Below are 23,722 nucleotides of genomic sequence, written 5' to 3'. Positions count from 1 at the left end.
AAGCATTCCATCAGTTGAACTTTAGACCTTCCTTTTTTTTTGCTACTTGTTTGTAAAATGAAAAATTAGGATTGCCTGTTAATTTCCTGATTGACTTTTACCAGAACTGAGTCATATTCCTGTGTTTTATCCTGGGTTCAGAAATTCAGACCAACAGTAAGAAGATGCTCTGGAAACAGCTCCCCTACAATTTTCAGGCGTAAAACAACTGATCTTAGTAGGAATGTGAAATCTCTGGATTACCACATTCCTTTTGAAAAATGCAAAACAAACCAAAATTAGGTGAAAGATTCAGCCATAAGCACTTTAACTGTGAAGTATACCAGTCACATAATTTTCCAATAGAATTAATCCAACTGCAATTTCAACATTTTTATGTTCAAGTACTTCCCTTCAATTGTGCTCATGGCTCCTTGGTTATGTCTCTTGGATCTCTATGCACCCAAGTCTTTCTCTATACAACAGGCTAGCCTTCAAAGCCATGATGGCAATGAGAGTGGTACAGACTGGCTACAGTACTAAGCTGGACCCAGTGCCACTCTTCCACAATAAGCAAAAATCTAGGATTTTAATCTTCTTAAATTAAAACCAACATTTATCTATCACTCGTGGCTAAGCTGAAACAAACATAGAAGACAATTTTGTAAAACAGTGTGCCAGCCAGGTGGAAAGGGTCTCAGCAAGAACTGGAATTACTGACTTCTTGCTGGCCAGATAAAACTTGAGTCCTTGCACTGACCTGCAGTCAGAGCCAGCTGCAGTGTGTGGCCAGACAGCAAAGTCACCCTTCTATTTATGTCATCTGTTTTGCAATCTTATTAGTTTAATTCGCTGTACTTGGTACTGTTTAACAACTCTGTATATTTCTTCAATTACAAAGTCATCTCTAGTATGTTTATAAAATACAGCACATTAATACCTTATTCAAACACCAAAATAGTTTTCATGCTTTCATTCCATTTCACTGAAAGAGGCTGATATAATATGAATCTGCCCCAAGTTGATATTGAAGCATCTCCCAAATATCTTCCCTTCAAAGATAATGACCTCTATGAGAGGAGAAAGGAAAATAATCACAGCAAAATTCTTTCTGTAATTTCCATACCATTTACCATTCCAAGGCTGAAGATGGCGTTTACCAATGAGCCTCCTTTCCTGAAGTGATCTGTCATGTGCTCCAGCCAATTTGCTTCTAAGCTGTTGACAGTCTGCCCATTCCTGGAGATCCTCATAGGAATAGTCACTGTATAATACTGGCTGCATTTTTGTGGGGTTTTGGGCTTGTTGAAGAGAGCGAAGATCTCTGCTTCTACCAAAGAGTAAAAAAATGGAATAATGCAACAACTGTATCATAAAATTTCACCTAAAACAATGCATAACCCACTGTTTGCCCTTGCCTAATTACACTGTGCAACTGCAAAAAATTCTTTGGGATGTGGTAATCTCCTTAATACATTTCAACATGGAAGGGTTCTCTCAAGCCCCCATAGAGTATTTTGTTTGCTTTTATAGTATTACTCACAACGGATTCACATTTAAAGACAGCAATACCTGAGTACTAACATAATATTCCTCTATGGGAATCATCAGTTCAATCATGAAATCTTACTGCAAATTTAGAAGGAATTGCATTCTGTAGATCATGGCCATTAAATTATTAAATAACTTAGTTTTGATAACACAAAAGCATGGAATAAGCCAATTGCAATCTCATCTCAAGAAAATGCAATGGATCATTCACATAGAGACTCTGGTAGCTGCTTTGTTGATTTACTCTGGATCTGAGCCAAGGAGAGACATTAACACAACAGCAAACGAATTTTTTAAAATGGAATTGTAAAGGGTCTTAAAAATTAGAACATCTTCTAGACTCTTTTCCATGATTCCTCCAGTATATTTCAGGAACAGTTCCTACAGGCAAAAAAAGTCATTGCTGACAGCAAAGCTGAGCTTTCATAGCCTTAGGGCTGGAAAAAGTTTAAAAGCGGAGATCCTTCTCAGAAGGGTATAACCATAATTAAAGTAACCAATAAAAAAATTTTGGACATTATAATTTTATTTATTAATGGAAATCAATGGTAGAACTTCTATTGACTTCCAAATGCCAAAAATTCTCCCCAAATATATTAATACGAAAGGTAGAGACATTACACAAAATTCCTTCACTCAGTAAGGTCCTCTTGTTTCCAAGCTATGTTTTCCAAGCTATTAGGTTCTAACCTCAAGCAAAAGTAAAGGAAGACATGTCAAGAGAAATTTTAAGATTGCTCTCTAACACCAAGAGCAAGAAGCAGCATGTAAATTGAAAAAGATATCAGAAGGGAGATACTCAGAAACAGGCTGGCAGCACTTGAAGAGAAGAGCTGGAAGCTCAGAACCACCATGAAAAGACATCTAATGATCTCAGACATGAAATATATTTTAAATAGAGTAGAAAGGAATAAACATTAATGTGACTCCTCTTGCTGTTTACCACTTGTTTAGAAAGAATGGAATTATGATAATCCTAGCTCAGAAAAGCACACATAGAATGTTTCTCTCATCATTTTGATTCTGATCTCCATAAGAGTCTTTTGTTGGAAAAGACACCGATATGAGAAGCTGGACATAACCCAGCAATGTGTATTCATAGGCCTGAGATCCAATCCTATCCTGGGCTGCATCCAAAGCAGGGCAAGGGAGGTGATTCTGCCCTTCTCTGCTCTGGTGAGACCCCACCTGAGCACTGCATCTGGGCTCCCACCACAGGGAGGACATCTGCAATGGGTCCAGAGGAGGCCACAAAGATGGTTAGAGGAATGAGGGAACTTTCCTGTGAAGAAAGGCTGAGAAAATTTGGGCTGTTCAGCCTGGAAAGACCTCAGAGAAACCTTCCAGCACCTAAAGAGAGTCTATAAGAGCTGAAGAGAGACTTTTTGCCAAGCATGTACCAACAGACATGGGGCGCTGGCTTCAGACTGAAAGAGGGCAGGGATAGATTAGATATTAGGGAGAAATTCTTCATGGTAAGGGTGGTGACGCCCTGGAACAGATTGCTTGGAGAAGTTGTGACTGCCCCATCCCTGGACAACCTGGTCTAGTGGAAACTGTTGTCTAACCCAAGTCACTACTGACAACAGTTTTCACCAGTGACCCCAAATCCTCAAGCACTGCCGAAGACACCCTTCAGTTTGCTTCTAAATAACAGCGCTTTTGGACGTACTATTGGAATATCTGTGCCTTGTTCACAGGCAGATATTTTTCAACATTGCGTCGAAAAGCCTTTTAAAAATGGGGGAAGAGAATGAATGCTACAAAACATTCAGCAATCAAGTGAAGAAGCATAAAAATAACACTTGAATAGTATGCAACCTAAAATAAAGAACATATTTAAGATCCCACAAATAGTAAGGAATATTCATTTTCTTCCTGAAGTTTAATGTAGGGGAGAAGCAGTTCAAGAGTGGTAACTTCCTATGGAATACGTAGGAAAAAAAGAAAACCACCTGATGCTTTCAATCTTTACACTCCCAAGGAAGGATGGAGAACTGGTGCCAAAAACTGAAATACATTTTCCATGGGAGGAAAAGGGAGTGCTGTAATAACAAAAATTCATTCAAGAGTAATAAAGAAATCAGCAGTGTTGTACAGGATTTGGAAAAAATCTACTTTACATGAGCTATCACATAAAACTGCCTTCTCAGACCTTCAGTCTTGGAAAAGAATTGCCTCTTTTTTGGCAAATCAGCAGCAGTCCTGGGGTGTTACAGACAAAGGCTGGGAAGACTGGAGGTGATCAGCTTGACATTATGCAGAAATATTAAGAACATGGTTACTTGTAGCAAAAGAATTTCAATGTTCAGTAAGGAGAGGAACAGCATCAAAGATATGATTAAACTTGCTAAGTTAACTCTTTCAAAGATAGCATATAGAAAAAGAGAAAGAACTGATCTGGTTAGACTTGCAGATAACTAACTTTTAACTATAAAACTAAGAGATGTTTTATGTGTAAAATTACAGTGTTGGGACAACCCACCTCTAAAGCTGTAGACTAGAAGACATTGTTTAAGCAACAGCTATGCTTTGACCCAATCTGGGTGCTCCCTTGCCCAACAAAAACTGAAGAAAGGATGTTGGGAGTTTACTAGCCTGTGATCCAAATTGGATCTGAAACTAATTACATCAAACTGCAACGGAAACCAAGACAATAATCCAAGGAGTACAATGCAAAGTCATTCTGGGTCCTACATATGAAAGTCCCAAAGGGGCAGGATTGTTTGACTGAATCTATGTAAGGTCTCAGATAATAGGGATAAATTAAAGTCAAGGACAGTACCAGCTTTAGAAATTCCACCTACATTCCCCCTGCATAGATTTCTAGCCTGTAAGGAAATTAAGGAAAGCAGTAATGAAAATGAGTGTAAACATTGTTTTCTCAGATTTAAACAAACATAGAAAAGAAATGCATTTTGAGGCTTAAACTGGAAATGGAGCAAGAATATTTTTCCTTTTAGTTTTCTAAATTACTCTGCTCTACATCCTATTTTGAACTACAGTTCCTGCTACAGAAGCAACCTTTGAGCAACAAACACCTTAAGGAGGGTATTTTAGACCTCAGCTGAGACTTGTGCTTTTTGATGGTATAAAATGACATTTAAAAAGTGCAAAGCCCACCTGAATGTCAAAGAAATGAAAGAAATAAAACTAGAATATGGGTAAAAATCTTTAAAAAAATATAACTGGAAGGCAAATGACTATGAGCCTCATTACCAAAATTTCATTATGAATTAGCAAACATGAGTCATTAACAAAAATAACTGCAGTTTTCTAGTAACTACAATTCTGACTGGAGCACTGAACCCTACACTGACTGTAGGATACCAGGAGACTTCAGAGGCCAGACCACATATAGTCGTGTTCTTCCTGAGGTGGTTTAATTCCAGCTATCTTTTCACCTGCTACAAAGGGGCTAACTGTGATAAGTCTTTGTGGATTATTCATTCTATGGCTGCAAAAGCTTGTCAGGCAGATTAACAGGGCTTTTTATTCAAACAGACAAAAAGGACAGAAAGATCAAGAGCTCTCAGGGTATGGCAACAAATACAGAAATGAACCAATTCAGCTGAACAGCAGACAAAAATAAGTCTTCATGCTCAGGCATACGTATGGGCCATAACAAAGCTGCACCTGCTTATATCATCTCTTCCTTTGCCATCTGACTCCTGCTCAGTTGTTGTGAACTGTGTAACCATGCTGAAATCAGGTTAAGTGGCTCATTTGGGGCATCTTTTCTTCACTATCTCAGTGGCAATGTCCCCCCCTGCATCCCCACCTGCCAAAGGAGCTGGGAACGTAATCGAGGCAATTTTAAGTCGGCTTTTATGTACAAGAGGTCACTGCAGTACTTACTGCCAGTAAGTGGTTTTGAACACCGTGCCGGCGTTTCGTTCTCTGCAAGTCCATTCGTCTTGTCGGCTGCCTCTCTCACACTCGACTTCTCATGTTGAGACTGTTCTTCACTTCCCTTCACAGATTTGGAATTCAGCTCTTCAGTAGCCTGTCCTTCACCTCGACAGCCCTCTCTGGATGTGGCACACTGGTCAGCACTTTGCTCACTCTGTGTTGGAGTACCGCATCCATCAGAGCTGTCTGTTTTCTCGCCATCCGTTGAAGCATGATCCTCAGGGCAATCTGAAACATTTTTATTATCTCCTGATTGCACAGAGTTGTTACTGGCAGGTGTCAGGGAGGTGCTGACAAGGCAGTTCTTTCGGGAATGGTACTGAGGTATAATTCCAACAAATTTCAAGCCTTGACTTGCAGCATCTTGAATCTACAAGACGAAGGAGATTAGATTTTTAACTGTCAAGCTGTCTTAGATAAATAGAAACACAGAAAATAACACCTTTCAAGGCAGTGAGCATATAATTTTGCTACTTTTGTCCACTACCACTAGAAATTGTCATGTCGCATTTATATTAAAAGGTACATTCTAAAGAAGCAGGATGAAAAGTTACCCAAACCACCTGATACAATATGAAAATGGGGAGATGGGGGGGAAAGAAAAAAGAGAAAATGCCTACATATTTCTTCACATGACATAAAGCTTATTTATAATAAAATACTAGAAGTGGTATTTCTTAGAAAAATATTTTTGTATTGATCTTAAGAAATTGGAGACTTATTATTGTATCTTCTGCTGTATTAGGTGTGTGATTATGACATTTATGGAAGGAAAAGCTTATTAATTCTATAACAACAGTTGTTGTTTGTCCTATTTTGGATTGAGACACAAATGGCAAACTTTCACACAATGAGCGCATAAAAGCAAAGCTATTTTAATAAACCGCTTTGGGGAAGATACAGAACTCAGAATAGAAAAAGGCATTGTGACATGAGGAAAAAGGAAACTAAAAGACTCTATCATTAATCCTTTACACTTCAGGTAAGGAGGAAAATGAAAGAATCAGATCACAAAAGATCCTAAGAAAAAAAGCATTGGGCTAGTAGTAATGACAATTAGATAAAGCCAGCATTAGCTAATGAAGGTTTGAGATGAAGCAGAAAGAGAAATCTCTTTCAGGCAGACTCAGCACGATGGAGTCATCAGCCTCACACTCCTCAAACCCAGGAGAAGTGCAAGTGCGAGACAGACTTCTGTGAAAACATATGAGTGTCTACTGCTTCATTTATCAAAATAATTCACCAAAATGAAAAGGCTGCCATTTAATGTATACTCTTCACATAATGTAAAATCTAAATACACATAAATCTTTCAAAAATAAATGCCTTGAGAATGGAGAAATAATTTCACTTTGTCTGCATAACACAAAATTCCAAAGAGTTAAAGTGTGTAAATTCTTTGCCTATGCGCAAGTTAGCATGAACTTTGGAAAAACCGTTCAGTGGGACTTTTTCCCGTAGCAAGTAAAAAGGATGAAATATGTATCTTTTTCAAATTTAAGAGGAAGCTCATTTCTGCATCTTCCCTACACACTTTTTCTGTGTTCCACCCCCCCCTTTTGTTTTTGATGTATCATTTACTTCCTGGTAACATGTTACTGCGCCAAACACACAAACCTACTGACCAACAAGAACTTCCTCTTTCAAACCACTGTTATATTTTCCATGTTAAATTAACTCTTCATTCTCTGTCACAGGAATTTAAACAGAGGCCTCCAGGAAACAAGGCAATGGTCTTCACAGGTGTTTAGCCTGGGAAACATGGGATGCTGACTTAAGTAAAGCTCATTGCTACATAGGACAATAAAAACACCATTAGCAGTATCCAGGCCAAAAGGGTATCTGTTTACAAAGAAAGTCAGATTTTACTTTGCTCAGGAAGGTTTAAGTGAGTATTAGTGATAGATGCATTTATAATGTGCTCAATGGTCCAGGCTCTCCATTGTAACTCGATAAATACTTTTTTATATAGTTAGTGAGAGAGTTACAAATTCATTTCATCTCTTATCCCTCATGTACAGATACAACACTACATTTGTTTAGTAGGTTGCAGGGCAGCTAATTATAGAAATCTAACTAGTATGCAACTGTTAGAGAGTTTGAGGACAGTACATATGTGGTAATATTACTGGTCCTGGTCAATAAAGATTGCTTGTCAATCTACATCAGACTCCCACGCTGTGATATGAAGGAGAGAGAACAGCTTTCACAGATACTGTAGCAAAGTTTTACAGCCTCGGCTTACTCAAAAAAATCGTTTGTTCTAAGGGGCACCTGAAGCTGAGGTGCTCCTTTTGAGGCTCTTGTTCTCATAATAGGAATGTGAGGAACTGAAAACCAAATTACAGTCTTACCTGTACTGGCCAAACAGCTTAGCAGGAATGTTGGAAAAAAGAGTTTGTATCTTCAAGGCCCTTTACCAACAAAGTTAATACTGCACACTACAGAACACAAAATCTTATTTAAATATATATTTCAAATTTTCCCAATGACATGTGGCGAAACCTAGTATTCTCATTATTCTCAGTAAAGCAAATTAGCAGGAAATGCTACATCAAAAGTGTGATGTAAACCGCAGAACAGGAAAGTGATGTATCAGCAGACACAGTCTCTCAACTTTTCACAAAACCATGAAGAAGCTAGCTTTCATCAGAAAATGTAAGGGCTAAACATATTCAAACTACAAGGGCAATTTGTTTTTCAGGATCCTGCTGAGAGCTTAAATATTATGAAATTTTAGTTGTCTTTTTATACAGACTGAATCATGACATCCAGTAGAATCGTATTTTCTGTTTCCTGTATTTCAAAGACTAAATATACAAATGGGGGAGGAAAGGAAAAAAAAAAAAAAAAAAAAAAAAAAAAAGAAGAAAAAAAAAGAAGGCAGCAAAACTAACCCAACTGACCAAACAAACAAAGAAACAAACCAGAAAACCAAACCCACACCTCAGTAACTGGAGAGGTTGTGCCCAGGAGATACACAGGACAGAAGGGCTGTTCCTGCAAGTCACCTGCAGGTTTTGGACCCTCTCATGGCATCCTGGGCTGGTACACACAGTTATGTCTGTCACAGCCTTCTGGGAAAATATCTCGGCAGATGCAGTGTTGGGAATCAGTAAGAATGTGAAGTATGGGAGAAAGAAGGGGTAAAGCTGAAATGAATGGGAAGAACACGATGCTACTTGGACAAGGTCACCCAAGACATACTCCAGATCAGATAAATAACACAATTGTCTTTATAGGCCAGTGTAGAGCACTAACAAAGAGCACTAACAAGGTCTGTGTCACACTGCATTGTATGACTAAATGAAAGGAAAAAAGCATAAAAACAACAACTACATCTCTATCACTTTTCACATCAGATCAATACAAACTTCAACCATTTTATGACAATTTTTATACCTCACATATACTATATACTTGCTGTGTACATCTTGGGAACTTTTGAAAAAGGAAATTCCAACAAAATTAAAAAAAAAAAAAAAAAAAAAAAAAAAAAATTTGCTTCTTTCCTTCCCCAGATGGAAACAGAAACATTTTCATTGCCTCATAAAGTGCTGCTTGGATGATATTAACCACAAATACAAGACCAGACCTCCAACACAAAAGTCATTATTGTTCAACCACAGAAGCAGAACTTAACTCATTCATTTCAATCTGGATAAATCCCCAAATGGGTACATCCAAATTCATTTGCAACTGGCTTGCAACAAATTGGATTTATGGCAGTTTAAAAATAGAATCTGCTTAAAGAAGGGGTGAAATTTCATGTGTACAGAGGGCCAAGGCAGTTAAAGTATTTAATGTCATCCCTATAATTTGCTTGATTAGAAACCTGGCATTTTCCCACAGGGGAAAAAAAAATGACAGACTTAGCCTTCGCTGTCTGCGAAATAAATATCAAATCTCCCACGAACTTTAGAAGGAATAGGAACAAGCACTGTGTCCAACCCTGATGTCACTACCTTAATTGAATTTTAGCTGGGGCACTTGTGTTAACATTCTTAACATTTGGGAAGGGTTATTGTTTATTTCAAAACTGCCTGACCGCTATTTTTATACTTCATTTGGAAGAAAAGGAGCCATAAGCAGCACAAAGCAGTGTCACTAAACATTACGTTGATGGAGCAAATTTATGTGCCATCTTTTTAAATATTTCTGGTTCTCTTGAAGGCTCCCTACCCTAATTAGAAAATGGCTGACAGTCTAAATTAAAGATCTGTAAAACCACGTCTGGGAACAGCATGGCTAAATGATGAAATCCTCTTTTCTGGAAAGTACTTGTTTTACTCTGTAGCTCTCACAGTCACATAAGAACCCATGTTCAAAAGCTCATTTTGAACAGTCAAACACAGGTTCTCTTCTCAAATCTATTTTGAATAAAGACACTTGGCAAGTCCATTGTACAGCCCCCATAATGTTTATGATTCTGTGTTTCTTGTTCCATTGTCAGCTCCATAATCGTCTCCCCTTGAGAGCGAGCATGATGATACTCTTATAAATATGGAAACTCAAGGATATAGAACCCATGCTGAACAGAATCATACATTTTTGTCAGCTTCAGCAATTGCTTACAAGGAGATCCTGATCACACCCCCATGGGATGGCACACAGAAAATCAAACATTTCCAGCAAGCTCAGGGTAGTATTCCACCAAAATCAATAAAAATGTGAAATAACATGCAGCAATTTAATAATGAGGCTCTCTCCCAGATAAGAATTTCAAACAAATTATTAAGTAAGTGTCAGGAATTTCTCTCAACTCTTTAATGCCAGGAGCTGGACATTTTTGAGATATGTCCAGAGAAAAAGCAGTTTTACTAATGTCATCAAGGCACTTGAATTTACAGCAGTCCTAAATGGTCTCAAGGCTTACACTTTCTGATGACCTGGAAAAAAACACCTTCAAAACTTAGGCACTAGGGCTGAACATTTCATTAGTAGATTTGCTAGATGGTTCATTATATAACAAGGTACTGAAAAAATTTCATAGAAACAAAAGAATTTATCAAGAGTGCACATATCAAAAATGTTCTTAGCGAAAGGACACTCTCCAGGAGCAAGGAACTGATTTTCTGATGGTCAGATGCATTTAGTTAGCTCTGCTGTGAACTCTGGGAAAGACGGCTACTTAACCTTACTGATGGCCAAGCATATGGCCTCAGAAACAATAGCTGGTTAATTTTGCTCAGAGCTGTCATTTAAATCAACTATGAACTTAGTCAGTAAAAGAAATGCTTGTCTGTCTGTTTATTTAGCTGTTTTTAAAAGAACAATGTTAAAGCAATTTAGGTGTCATAATGTGCACCAGAAACCATTTCAGTGCATTTCTCTACCTCCTTCTTAGGATTCAAGCAAATCTCCTTTGAAAACAGACAGCACCAGCAATCTTCATGCAAAACCCACGATCTTGTGGTTTGAGGAGAATGCTATGTACTGCGTGCCAGGAGTTGGAACTGGAAAAGTATGCTCAAGACTACAGTCTTCCAACTCTGTCCTCCTTCATTAATATTTAGTAGAACATGTTTCATCATAAATACTGCACATCCCCCTCCTAGTCTGCTCATTTATGGAAACAGATGTTTAAAATTAAGACAGGCTTTTAGTCTGCCTCTTCTATTTTCCATAGATCTCACATGCTCCTTCCTTAGAAGACGGGAACAGTCATCAAGAGTTTACTGCTTACTTTAAAACCAACACATTAGCTAATGCTCTAAAGGAGGATTTAGTTCTTTCTGTGCGACTCAAAACTTTTGAAAGTTTGGTACTTTTGCATCTCTAATAACACATTACAAAAAAAGATAATTCTGCTAATCAAATAGCAAAGCATTGACTGCTCATCGTTTTTCTATCCTGTAACTCTGGACTATTTCACTGCTTGCAGATATTCCAAACCATGCATCCTTTCTGACTAGAATGCTCCTGTGTTTAAGCCTGTACTTCCCATGCATTTTTAACCTTTTCCAGTTTACATTCACCCAATTTTGAATTTGAGATAGACAGTTCACATTCATATACAGAGAAGCAAATATAAATGTAGCTTTTAGAAAGTGAAATCCCAGTCTGCATTCAAGTTTTCAAATTATCAAGTGTTTTCACTGTCAATTACATCAAAATAGACCACGAGGGGTAAAACACAGGAGAGATGCCTTGGAAAATGCTGCCATAATCCCAAACCATTGATCTGCTATTTTAAGATCGCACTGCAATTGTGTCAGAGGCACAAGAACAAGGTATAGAACAAGGCACTGAACAGGGCAAGAAAGCAAGCTTTGCAGCTTTACAACATGCTCCTTGGTAGCAGCCTCTGTAGAAAGGAACTGAAGGCTACAAACAGCACAGGGAGAAATGTACTGAAGCGAAGAGCTACTGCAACCTACTGCTGTGCTGAATGAAACAGAAGGTGGGATATTAAGGCAGTGCTGCAGGAGATATTAAATTACAGTAAGCTATACATCTCCTGCTACTCGAGCCAAGAAAGGAGTGAGATTAACAACTTGAAATTCCTCTCCAGCTCACATCATGTTCACTCCTGAGAACAGCATAACCACGCTAAACATGCAGCGCGGCATGGTGCAAGCACACTTGCTCCTTTCAGCATATTTCATTAGATGACAGGTCTTGAAACCAGCTTCATCCTCTGTGTCCTGGGTGTGCTGATTCTTCTCAAATCATCTCCTTTTAGCACCTGTTCCTTCACCGAAGGCAAAGAGTGAACATTGCTGGCCACACACTACAAAGATGCAGTGAGTGTGGTATTTATCCAAAAGCCACATAATACACCTGCATACTCCCACCATTCCCCTAACTCTGAAAAAAAGTCTTGAAAAAGAATTGCAAAATCCTAAATTATTCACGTAATTTAGGATTTATTCCCTACAATTTGTTTTAAACTTGGAAACAGCTGCTAGAGAGCGGCCAGCTATTCCCGCTCAACCCAAATATTTGATATTTGCTTTAAAAATAAGTCCGTAGAAATTCTGTCCCAAGCACTTGCTCTAGAGAACTGGCACTTTCAAAATGCAGATCAAGTTCTGTGCAGGAATCTTTTGTGAGTAACTCCTACACAAACTGGTGAACATAAGCAAGGGGAAAAGGAAGATTTACATAGGTGTGTAGTTGATTGTTGTATCTAAAAACCAGTTTAGTAACTAGAGATACTGTGATTCAATCTGAGTGATTTTAGTCCATCTCTGTTCTAGCTGGCAAAAGCAAACAAATAAAAAGGTTTAGGACAACAGGGGTATTTTAAAAAGCAAGAATTCAGTCTCAAACTTACAGGCTTTACCTTTAATTTGCAGGGAATACTACTTCTATTTTTATATCAACTGAAGAGCGTTTCTTTAAAATCACATTGTTTCATCAAGCCATCTGTTACTCATAGCCAAGATTACGATTTGAACAATTTGCTGGTAATTTATTTTAGCACAGTATAAAACATTATCATATTTATTGTTATTTAAAAAGTTATTTTTTACCCACCAGACAGAAGTAGGATCATTAAAAATATCAACTACATACTTTATAATATCTATTTTTATCTTGGGCAAGGGGTTGACTCTGAAAGCTGGTGGGGGCAAAGGATTATAAAAGCACTACCAAGCTCCTGGGACAGTCCTGAAAATAGTTTTGCAATGTCCATGGAAGATATATATCAACACCACTCTTACAGGGCTTAATCAAAAGAACACAAGTTGAAAGAAGCTTAAGCAGGAACAGATGTTTCCCTTCACACCAGGCTGTTTAAAATAGAGTATAAGCTATTTTTTACCATCTCTTGTTATATATACACTTAGAAAATGCTAACAAAATGCACTTTAATAAATATTATCACAGCAGATTACAAACAGCTGAACTATTGATGTGAGTTTCAAGTTCTGCTTTATGACCATATCTACTGCTAAAATCCAAATACTTCAAAAATAAAACAGGGGCTCTGTTTGCACTGAAAACATGCAGAAAACAAGCTGTCAGCTAAGTGCTCAGCAATGGTTTTCATTACAATGCACTAAAGAAATAATGTTGTATTGTTCTCTTGCAAATACCCTGGAGAGCAAAGGTTTTGCGGTGGGATTTTTGGGGTTTGTTTTAAGGATGGAAATAATTGTAGAAGAGATTGAGATCACATCTAGGTAAATAATCCTAGGTAATAAACAAGACTCTAGAAGGGTCATTTTTTAGCCCGATAAATCTGAACTGCTTATTTATTTGAAGAACAAGCCTCTGAACAGTATTAAAACCTCAATTTTTTCCCTTTTTCTCTTTTACTGCCACCTGCTCTGACTGTACACCCTGCAGGAAACTTCTGAAGACCAGCTAAAACATATGTAAAATAAAGAACAATGCTTAGGATTACAATAACTATTTAAGGACCCCTGGTACCAACAAAGCAAACACAGACTTCACAGAAGAGATCCCTGTTAGAGTGCAGCATCTGAGACAAGAAATCCACAAACACTCTAGTGTTCTTAAGAACCCATAAGCTGCATCTCTTTGTTCCTTCCAAAAAATAAAACTCAATGTAAAGATTAGGAGATGAAGAGTACGTAATGAAAGAGACAAGAATATGACAAATGCTGGAACAGCTATATGAACCCCAGCATTTTTCTTATTATTCTTCTTATTACAAGTAAAAAAACTATAATATCAGTAATTTTCACATTCACTATTTTCTAGGAAATGGCAGAGTTTTGTCATCTCATTTCCTTGTCATGCTGTTAACAAAAAAAATATATATATACATATTATTATGGAGACATTGATATGCTTCTTATCTCCCACATCCTCTTGCCATTTCCTAATTAGATGCTGAAGAGAATTTAAAAACTCATAAGCTCAGAGTCCATAATCATTTTATATTGCTTTCACACAAAATATAGGTATGTGAAGCCTCTTGTTTTGATCACACAAAACAAATGTTCATTCTGATGTGAGTAGGTATGTAGAAAATAAGGGAATCACTGCCTTGACTGGAAACATCTATGGAAAAGATTTTAAAAGCTCTTGAAAATTTCTATAGGTATTTAGCTGTTATTTTAGAGGAGAAACAGAAGTCCTCCTAAATAATTCAAGACTGCTTCTATCTTGCAACTTACAAGAAGCTGGAGAATTAACCTGTCTTTTAAGAGCAACACTAACACAGAAATTCTTCACCAATTAGAACCATTGCACAGGATGACTCTCAAGAAAACAATGTGCATGAACTAAGATAGCAGTAATTCTGAAAACCCTGAAACAGCTACACATGAATGGAAGGGGGAAAAAAAATCAACAGAGCAGGAAAAGAAGGATCTCAGCATTTTAATTAAATCACCACAGTAGAGACACATGCAGTGAGAGTGACCTGTAGTTTTTCAGTGGGTGTAGCAGTTCCTTATCCAACCACAAAGGCAATCTCCTGCCTGAGGCTCCCTCCAATGGAGAGAGGGCAGATAATGAGCAGAGGGATCAAACTGCTCCAAGAAATGTCTAGCCCCTCAGGAGCACACTGAATTGAGCTACAGTTTAGCAATGCATATTAATTTCCAGTGCATAAACTAACACTTGAAACATACTAATACCCCATGCCAGTTTTATTCCTGGTAACATTTACTTTTCCCTCAAACTGTCAAGAGGGTTCAAATACAGTAGATCCTTTCAGCAATGCAAGATGAGAATTATTAACACGAGTGTTGTTATTGTACAGCCTTTCTTTCAAACTACTGCTATTCTCTGCTCTCTTTGCCTTTGTACCAGAGAGAACCGGGGGTATTTCAGAGGAAGATCTGATCAAGATCAAGTACACGGGTGGCAGCATCATTGCAATGTATTCTGTTGGCAGATTCCCCCTTGGGGTCCCACTCACGTCTGAAAGGTACCATCGCCTCCACGGCCCAGCAATGCTATTACTAGGCAATAAAATAAACGTCAAGAAACTTACAGGCAAAGATTCCACATCTGCAGAAGTCAGGATTATTTGTTGAGTGCTTTGGACTACAGAAGTTGTTCTGAGGATCAGTCAAGGGAGTGACACGTTACTAGAAGCTTTGGAGTCCGCGGTAATGATTTGTACACACAAGAGAGGGAACAGCAATGAGCAGATTTGACACACAGAGTCATCCAGCAGATTTCATGGCACAATACGCATTACAAAGGTGTTTCAAAATGGCAGTCCTGTTACAAGGGGAACCAGTCCACTTCTGAAAATGCAGAACCAATTACCCATATGTACTGCCTTAGGTTTGCTGGAAGAAATCAGACTCATTTCTGAAGCAAGTAAGGACAGACCAGCAGGGAGAGATCCATGTCTAGCCAAAAAACACAAAAGGAGGATGCCTGCATTTGGATCTCAGTTAAGCTGCACCATTTTTAAACCATGCTCTTCTGTGCTTATCATGTTTCCTACTTCCACAGGGACAAACACTGTGAATCCTGCAATGGTGTCACACTGAAAAAAAGATACAAGAATTCCCTCCGATGGTGCGTTATTGAGGAGATAACCAGGGATCCAAAGATGTGCTTCCTAAATTTTAAATCAAAACTGGGGAGACATGGTAGAGAAAGAATCCTCCATTTCCTAACCTGGGACTAACAGGGCAAAGATGTGAACACAGGAGTCAAACCTTCTGCCTGTTACAGTCCTAGACATGTCCCTCAGATTGATAAAGGAAACAGAGGTCACGAGAAATGTATTTGGCATTCATATATGATTGTGTGTCCAAAATAAATATTTACTTGGGCTGTCAGCCTAGCTCCTCCTTCTCTTGAACTTGTCTCCATAGACTCCAAAGAACACTCTCAGATGAAAAAATGATAACAGGATACACGGAAACAAAAAGCAACTAAGAAGACAATTAAAGGCTATCTTATTTGACAGGAGACACAACGCTAAATATTACAAAACATGGTCTCTTAGAAGTAACATCTCTACATTCAACAATTTCAGAATGATCTGAGACCCAGTGATCAAAAGTTCAAAAGTTAGCTTTGCTTATTAAAAAGCAGATGAGCAAATCTTTAATCTCTGTTTAGCCTGAGAGCTAAAGACAGGAGTGTTAATACCAATACAGCAGTACAATATACACACAACAGTTTAGTTACTTCTTTCACTGCCCACAAATTATGTATCAAAGACACCATGGGACTGTTTGAGCTCCTTTGGACAGGTTAAATCATGCTAGATCCACATGGATATCAAAGAACAAGCACAGTGTGGTGATGTCAACATGGTTTTAAAGTACAGGAAGAGTGTATTTTATGCAACATCATGTCCCCAATATTTAAATATTCCCTATCTTGCCATAGCCAGAAACCATGGCAGAAAAGCAGCGGAGGGAGTGGAGAACTGGGACAAAGCCCAGCAGCACAGAAAAGATCTCAGCAACAGAACAGAGGTTTGACCAGAGAGTCTTCTTTGGCACTTCCTACATGTTTTATAGTCAACACTGTACTTCATTTCAGTGAGCAAGAAGCATTCTCCAGGTAAAATAACCTCCTTGTTACATATTTATATAGAGTTACAGAAGAAAAAAAAGCACATATTACCTATGCTGTATGCCATTGCAAAATTGTATTGTGTTTGCAGAAGGAAGCAATTAATAGTCAACATTATGGACAATATCAATGCAACAAAAAGTCAATCCAGAAAAGTTATTAAAATTAAATGCTTGCTCAAACTCAAGGTAAGTCAGACTTGCTCAGCAGTGCACAATAAAATTAATAAAATTAATTTTCTCGGTGTATAGGAACTTATTTTAGAAAGCTCAGGGAGAAAATTTTGACTTCTTATTCTGTTTTGAAAATATGGCTATTATATTTGGGTTGGGGTTTTTAAATACAGTAATTTGCAATACAGTAAGAACGTAAACCTGTGCTAAAAGGCTCTGTTATGAAAAGCTTACAAAAAGATAAAGGATTTCCCTATTCAATTAAAACATTGTATTAACTTCAATTCTATTCTACAGTTTGAGAAGAATTATGAGGCTGTTCATTTTTTAAAGAAAGGAATTGCCTTCTCTAACAGCTTTTTGTTACTACGTTGTTTGAAGAACATCCTTTATTTTTTCCATTTATTTTGTTTGTAAACATCTGGTTTATACGCCTTTAAAAGCAATGGATATTTTTGTTGCTCAGACAAATTAGTTAATATGACAATTAATTCCTACTCCCAAACAAGTCTTGTTTCCTGAGTTAGATTTACATAAAAGTGATGAGACTTTCACAATGTGTATAATCAGATACAGTGACACAGCATGCACTTGACAGCAACAGCTTCAAAGAACTTCAAATTTCTCTACATCAAATAACATCTGAAGATGAGTGACATACTCAACCTACAGAGAAACAGTAAATATACATTCTAGCTATTAAAATTTAAATTATTATCTTTCAAAAAGGGATCTTCATAACCCCATAATCAAATGGCTTCTATCAACAGAAACATTTCCATGTCTAGAAAAGCATTCTAAAGAGTCTCAGAATTGGATATTTATGGAAATAAGATGACTCCTGGATTGTCATTTTGTTTTCATGTTATTCATACTCTTTCTGAAGTTACAAATGCAAAGAAATTTTCTGTTTCAATGATGCACAATTTTGCTACTAGTTGTGACAGTTATGCCTATATTTCTACCCTGACTCAAAGAACTGAAGAACAAAATCAAACATGTTGAAACTGGTTCACAATAACTACACCAGTTTTTCCTAAGTGTGAATATATTGAAATAATCCAAGATAACATCAGAATAATAGAGTAATAACACAGTTCAACCTGAAACAAATTTGGGCTCAAATTTTTGAATATTATGTGTTCAGAAAACTTCCATTTGCTCTGATACCAAAATCTATAGATCCTTAAGTATCAGATAGTTACAGCTGCATTATTTTTAATCCAGTTCTTAAAATTCACAGTAAAAATGAAAGATTGAAAATGACTTAGTCTGGCAACCTGATTCCCCATCTATCTCATAAAGCCTGTGCTGTAGTTTATTCTAAAAAATTTCTTAACTATTATCACTGCAAATGGACTAAAGCTAGGAGAGTATGCCTACTCACACCCTGTGGCTAAATAAATACATTACTCAGTGCTACTTTATATAACATGCAACAGGACACAATAGATGCTGCAGAATTTGAAACAAGCACAATCTGAATCTGTTTTCACTAAAATGGACATAACCTGCTATTTTCTGGTCTGGCAGAATATTATAGTGTCAGAAATAATTTTTAAAAGAAGACAATAGATAAATAATCATAGTGTTCTCTTCAAATTCTCCAGTATATATTTTATACTTAACTGAAAGCAAGATTCTTCACAAAAGTATTTAGGTTACCAGTACCAGCTCTTATCAAATACCATGTGATATTGAAACAAAACTCAAATAATCTGGGAGCTTCTCTGGAGGTAAAACACCTTTTAGGTAAAGTACTATCCAACAGGATATCTGGACACTAAAACGGAAACTATAAATATTGTTTCAACATAGAACGTACATTATAGGATCATCTTCTTCATGGATACCATCTGTGGGAGGACATTCTCCTGTGACACTACAAGTAATTTTCTAATAATGACAGGATCAAACTTGTTTCTCTCAAGCAGTATAACTGCTGTTCAGATACTTAAAATTACAGACCACCAAATTCTAATTCAGTATTTCAGCTGGACCAAGTGACACATATCCCTACTGCCAAGCTGACAGAACTAGAAACAATAATTATAGTGCAAATAAAAACATAGTGTGTTTTGGAGTTTGCCCCCCTTTTCTTTTTACTCACTTTCTTAATAAAGTCAGGAATCTCCTTTTTCTCTGACAGGTGGTTTAAAGAAGAGCAGCATTCTATCTCCAAGACATATCCTTCACTACTGACGTCACCTTTTGAAGACCTATAGTGGCAGACAGAAAGAAGGATCAATTTCTGTTGTTACAACTGCATACCCAGATATCCCATTTATAAGTGCTTCTCCTGGAGAACTAAACTTCAAACAAAACTTCGTTTCCAGTACATTCCCCGCACTGAGCTCAATGCAGTTCTGACAAGTAGCAGCTACAGTATCTGACCCACATGCTAGGGGGGCAGATCACACCAATAACTGTGGATGGTGGAATGCTTCAGGGACTTACAGATTTCTTTTTCTGTCCAGAAACACTTTGGCAGCCTGGCATCTAGGGCCAAAACCAAGGAGATGCACAGGTGATGTAACTCAGGATATACAAAAAGAAGTTTCCAAAGCAATGGTCTGACAGATGTTCTGTGCCCCACAAGGCAGCCTGATATAAGATGCATTTCAGACAGCAATCAAAAGAAAACCCTTCTCTTTATCCTGAACCATTCCAAGTCAACATCTAAAATCAGGGGCTAACCAAAATAGTTTAATCTTCAGTCTTACCTTATGTTTTGTTCTTGAGAAATGTAAAGCTGTGCCTGATGCCCCTACTCTTTCAGAAGATACTAACTCCTAAAATAATTCAAAGGAAAAAAAAAAAAATCTACCATATGCATTTGCTGAACAAATGAGCACTGTGGAAATAAGGTTCTGGTCAAAACATGCCAAGGGAATGTTTGGAAGTTATACTGAATAATCTTCAGAAACAGTCTGCAGGCAGTGCTACTGAAGGCAGTTTTCATCTCCTCCAGACTCCCATGAAAGGAAACTGATACACCTGATCAATAGAGGACACCTAGACAATCACTCACTTTCTCAGTTTTTCAGAAGAACACATGGAAGAACATTAAAAATAAAAGCTAGCCTGTCATTCCTGGGATTAGTAACAAAGCAGATATCTAACACTTCTAAAGATCTAGTTCCAAGTGAAGAACTAATCCTAGACACCAGTTGTTTGATGCCTGGGTACCTAGCGGACAGGAAGAAAGGTTTGAACTGGGAGTGCTGAGGAAGCAGCAAAACAGGGGCCTGGCAGACTTGCCATGCTTGCAGAAGCAAGCCTGTGCAAAAGGCTTGTTCTGGGGACTGGGACTGTGTGACACGTAGAACACGCCCCAGCTACAGATAGTCCCAGGGGCTTTCCCGAGACATTTACAGTTCCCACAGCCATGCGACGCGTAGGCTGCTGACTGCAAACTGGCAGTGTTTCCTAGGCAATACTGCAGACATTTGCTATATTTCATCTTCCCACTTTCACACAGGCTACACTCTCACTTCATTTCTCTTACCTCACTTATACCTGAACAGGTGGTAGCAGACTGTGCATTGTCTGGTGACACTGAAGTCCTTTCCCTATTTGTTTTTCCCCTCTTTTCTCCCTTCTTCTTATAACCTGGCTTCCATTCTCTACTTCAAAATTTTAACAAAGCACTGGTGTTCAGGAAAATTCTCCAAACATCTTTATAGAATTTACATGAGCCATTACTGGAGGACTAACAGTATTCCAGCACTATTCCTCTGCAATGGGCACACATAAATTAATTTAAGCAGCAAGAACAACTTTGTCAAGAAAATAAAAATCATTTTGAGAGGGACAGCATTTGCACTGCAGACAAACATTTTTGCTATTCTAAAGTCTTAGATAAGAAAATCTATTCTATGCAGATTTTCTGCCATAGATGAACTCAAGAACATAAACTTCAGAAATCTTCCCTGCTAGTGTACTTACAATCAGTCCTACTTTTTTTTTTTTTCTATCTGAATATGACTAAAAGAAAAAGTAGCCCTGATGTTATCTAGCCATGTTCCAGACAGACGTAATGTGAATTAGAGTTCTCTAATGCTCAAGCAATCAACAAACCATCAAAACTGCCATTTTATATTGCAAAGTCAAGTCCATACAACATCAAGTGGAGCAAATACAACTCTCCAGTGCTTTGGCTGTTGTATAGCTACAAACCAGATGTGTGTTACCAACAACACGCAGCAAGGAACCAAGCCTGTTTTAGACAACCAATCCCATTTTAAGGAGTCAACTGCAAAACTCTACAAATGCAAGGAACAAACATCTCCACTATTTCCCTTCTTGGATAGAAGCTCCCTTCCAGCCCAGTTGAGGAAACCACTCCCTCCCAGAGACCGTAAAATACTACAGTTCAAATTCAAAGTTAAGATTCAAATCCCATAAATTAAGTATATGTCATGGTATTTCTGTGCCCACCCATTTGGCAAAGGCCGTTCATAACTCTGGCAGTGCCAGTTTTCTCTGGCACTGAGAAAACTCACTATTCTAATTACTCTGAAAGAATGAGAAAGGCTGTATTTTAATGTTTAAATCCCCTGACTACCTGAAAAAATAAATCCTTTTCAACCTATATTGGTAAAGTTTATAGAAAGGTATAAGAGAGAAGCTGGCCTTGAACTACTCTCTCCGAACTCCTCTCCTCCCCTTGAACACTTCCAGAACTCCGATTCTGCGCAATTTTTTGAGGACCTGCTTCCAACCTCTTTGAAAGGAGTAAGAATTATCTGAAACAGCATAAAAGTACAGTGATTATTACTACAGCTGCTTAAAAGGTCCTGTTTTAAATCCTTTAAGAAGCTCTTACTTTAAAATACACTTTCTGCTTGGAAATATTTAATTGAAGACAATTAATTCCTTCTCTAACAGTTTGTGGGCTACCTCTGCACTAGTGAAATGGCATCAAATAGGATTGCACTCTGTTAAGAACATCATTTTACAGAGCACACTTAACAGATCCTACTAAAGGCTATAAAATCCTTAGTTAAAATCTTCCAACAGAATAACTCTATATTTCCAAGAAATATTTTTCTATGCTCTCAAGTAAATTATGTCTATATTAGTTTTTACCTTTTTAGGAAAACTTTAAAACCCTGTTATTCTGTCAAAAACAAACAAACAGAACAAGAGCCATAGCTTTTCCCATGAAAATAATAAATACCTGGGGATGCCACAGACCACAAAAATAATTTTCTGAGCAAAGTTGGGTGGGCAAGGAATTGTTTCCAGCTGCTATGCAATAAACAGTGCATTTCACACGTATCATAAAGTATTTCATAAATATACAAGTCTCTCATTAAACTCTTTGAATATTATTAATAAGCCATAGAGAAGTAGATAATTATAAGTACAGGTAAATTCTGTATTAACAGAAATTAATATAGTTTTATAGTTTTATTAATTTAATGGGACTACTTTTAGGACCACTTTCATTAGAAACTATGAAATAAGACCCCCCACATAATGTACATCTATCACAATCCCAGAAGCAAGAGAAGAAGTCCAAAGAGCACAATTCTGTGCACTTTCATTCCTCTGCTCTCTTCTGAAAAAGCACTCATGTCAATTGTGAGAAATAAGCCAATAATCCATACCCTGGAGTCTCTTACCAGTTTTATAGCACAGGATGTTACTGGGAGTCCAACGTATAAAATATTTTAAAATTAAAGCAATGGTTTTATGTAAAGTTGATTTTGACTTTCCCATCATAAAATATTTCTCAACAAAAAGCAGAAGAGAAAGAGAAGTGCTGAGATCGGTTTAGTCAAAAAAATGTGTAAGCTCCAGCAGTTCTAAAGATCTTCCTTTTCTTCTGGATGCACAGTCAGCAAGTTCTTCCTTTTCTTTTCATCCTCCTAAGCTGGAAAATTGAATCTTCCTCCCTTAGCTCCTGCAAACATTTGGGGGTTTGTATTACCTTTATTCCTCTGATAAAAGAAATCACTGGGTTAATTAAAAAAGATCCAGCCCTGGAAGAAGCACACCTGGATACACTAATGCTGTACCCTTCTTGGATGCCAGGATGAACCAGAGAAGCTGCTACATCCGGACTCACTACAGCACCCTGTACTCACTATAACACATTTTGGGATACCAGAGAGGGAACACAAGGGACACTGCGAACAACACTAGCACTTTCCCTGCAGTGAGGAAGGGCAGTCTCCTGCCTCCCACCTCAGGAGAGAACAACCACGGGTTGGCCATGGAGACTGACAGAAAACTTCATTGAAACTTACACACCCGGGGCATTCATTTGTTTTTCTTCGTTATACATTGTTTGTTTATAATTAACAATTATAGGATGGCAAAGAGTTGAGGTGGAATGTCAATCTACCTGATGCTGAACAGAGGGACAGCCTTCAAAGGCCTGGTGGGGTGGGAGTAGAGGGTACCCCGAAATTTTACCAATATGGAAAGGGCTCAGGACCACAAAGTTCCAAAAGCGTCATCCGGAATCCTAAACAGAGCTTCTAGTGCCATTAAACAAGAAGCTTATACATAGAATAAATAAGATTTCAACTTACAATTGGAAGTTCACTGGCCAAAAATATGTTACAGTGGTGGTTTCACTAGGTTGTCATTTCCTGCACAGCTGTTTGCTGTTAAGCACCGTT

The 23,722-nt window shown here is 37.8% G+C and overlaps 1 protein-coding gene across 2 annotated transcripts in view; it reads right to left on the bottom strand.

Annotated features, from left to right (window-relative positions):
- The window catches only part of RFTN1 (raftlin, lipid raft linker 1), a 103,101-nt gene that overhangs the window by 32,056 nt on the left and 47,323 nt on the right, over nt 1-23,722 (bottom strand). For both annotated transcript variants that reach the window (XM_040081528.1, XM_040081539.1), the window contains exons 4-6: nt 19,198-19,306; nt 5,389-5,812; nt 1,106-1,309 (exon numbers count right to left, since the gene is read on the bottom strand). In XM_040081528.1, the coding sequence (XP_039937462.1) occupies nt 1,106-1,309; nt 5,389-5,812; nt 19,198-19,306 (737 nt within the window). The remainder of the gene's footprint in view (nt 1-1,105; nt 1,310-5,388; nt 5,813-19,197; nt 19,307-23,722) is intronic.

This window comes from Hirundo rustica, chromosome 1 (assembly GCF_015227805.2).
Source record: "Hirundo rustica isolate bHirRus1 chromosome 1, bHirRus1.pri.v3, whole genome shotgun sequence".
In the NCBI taxonomy this organism is placed as follows: domain Eukaryota; kingdom Metazoa; phylum Chordata; class Aves; order Passeriformes; family Hirundinidae; genus Hirundo; species Hirundo rustica.
Note: the sequence above shows the minus strand (reverse complement) of the source record. Positions and strands in the feature narration are given on the sequence as shown.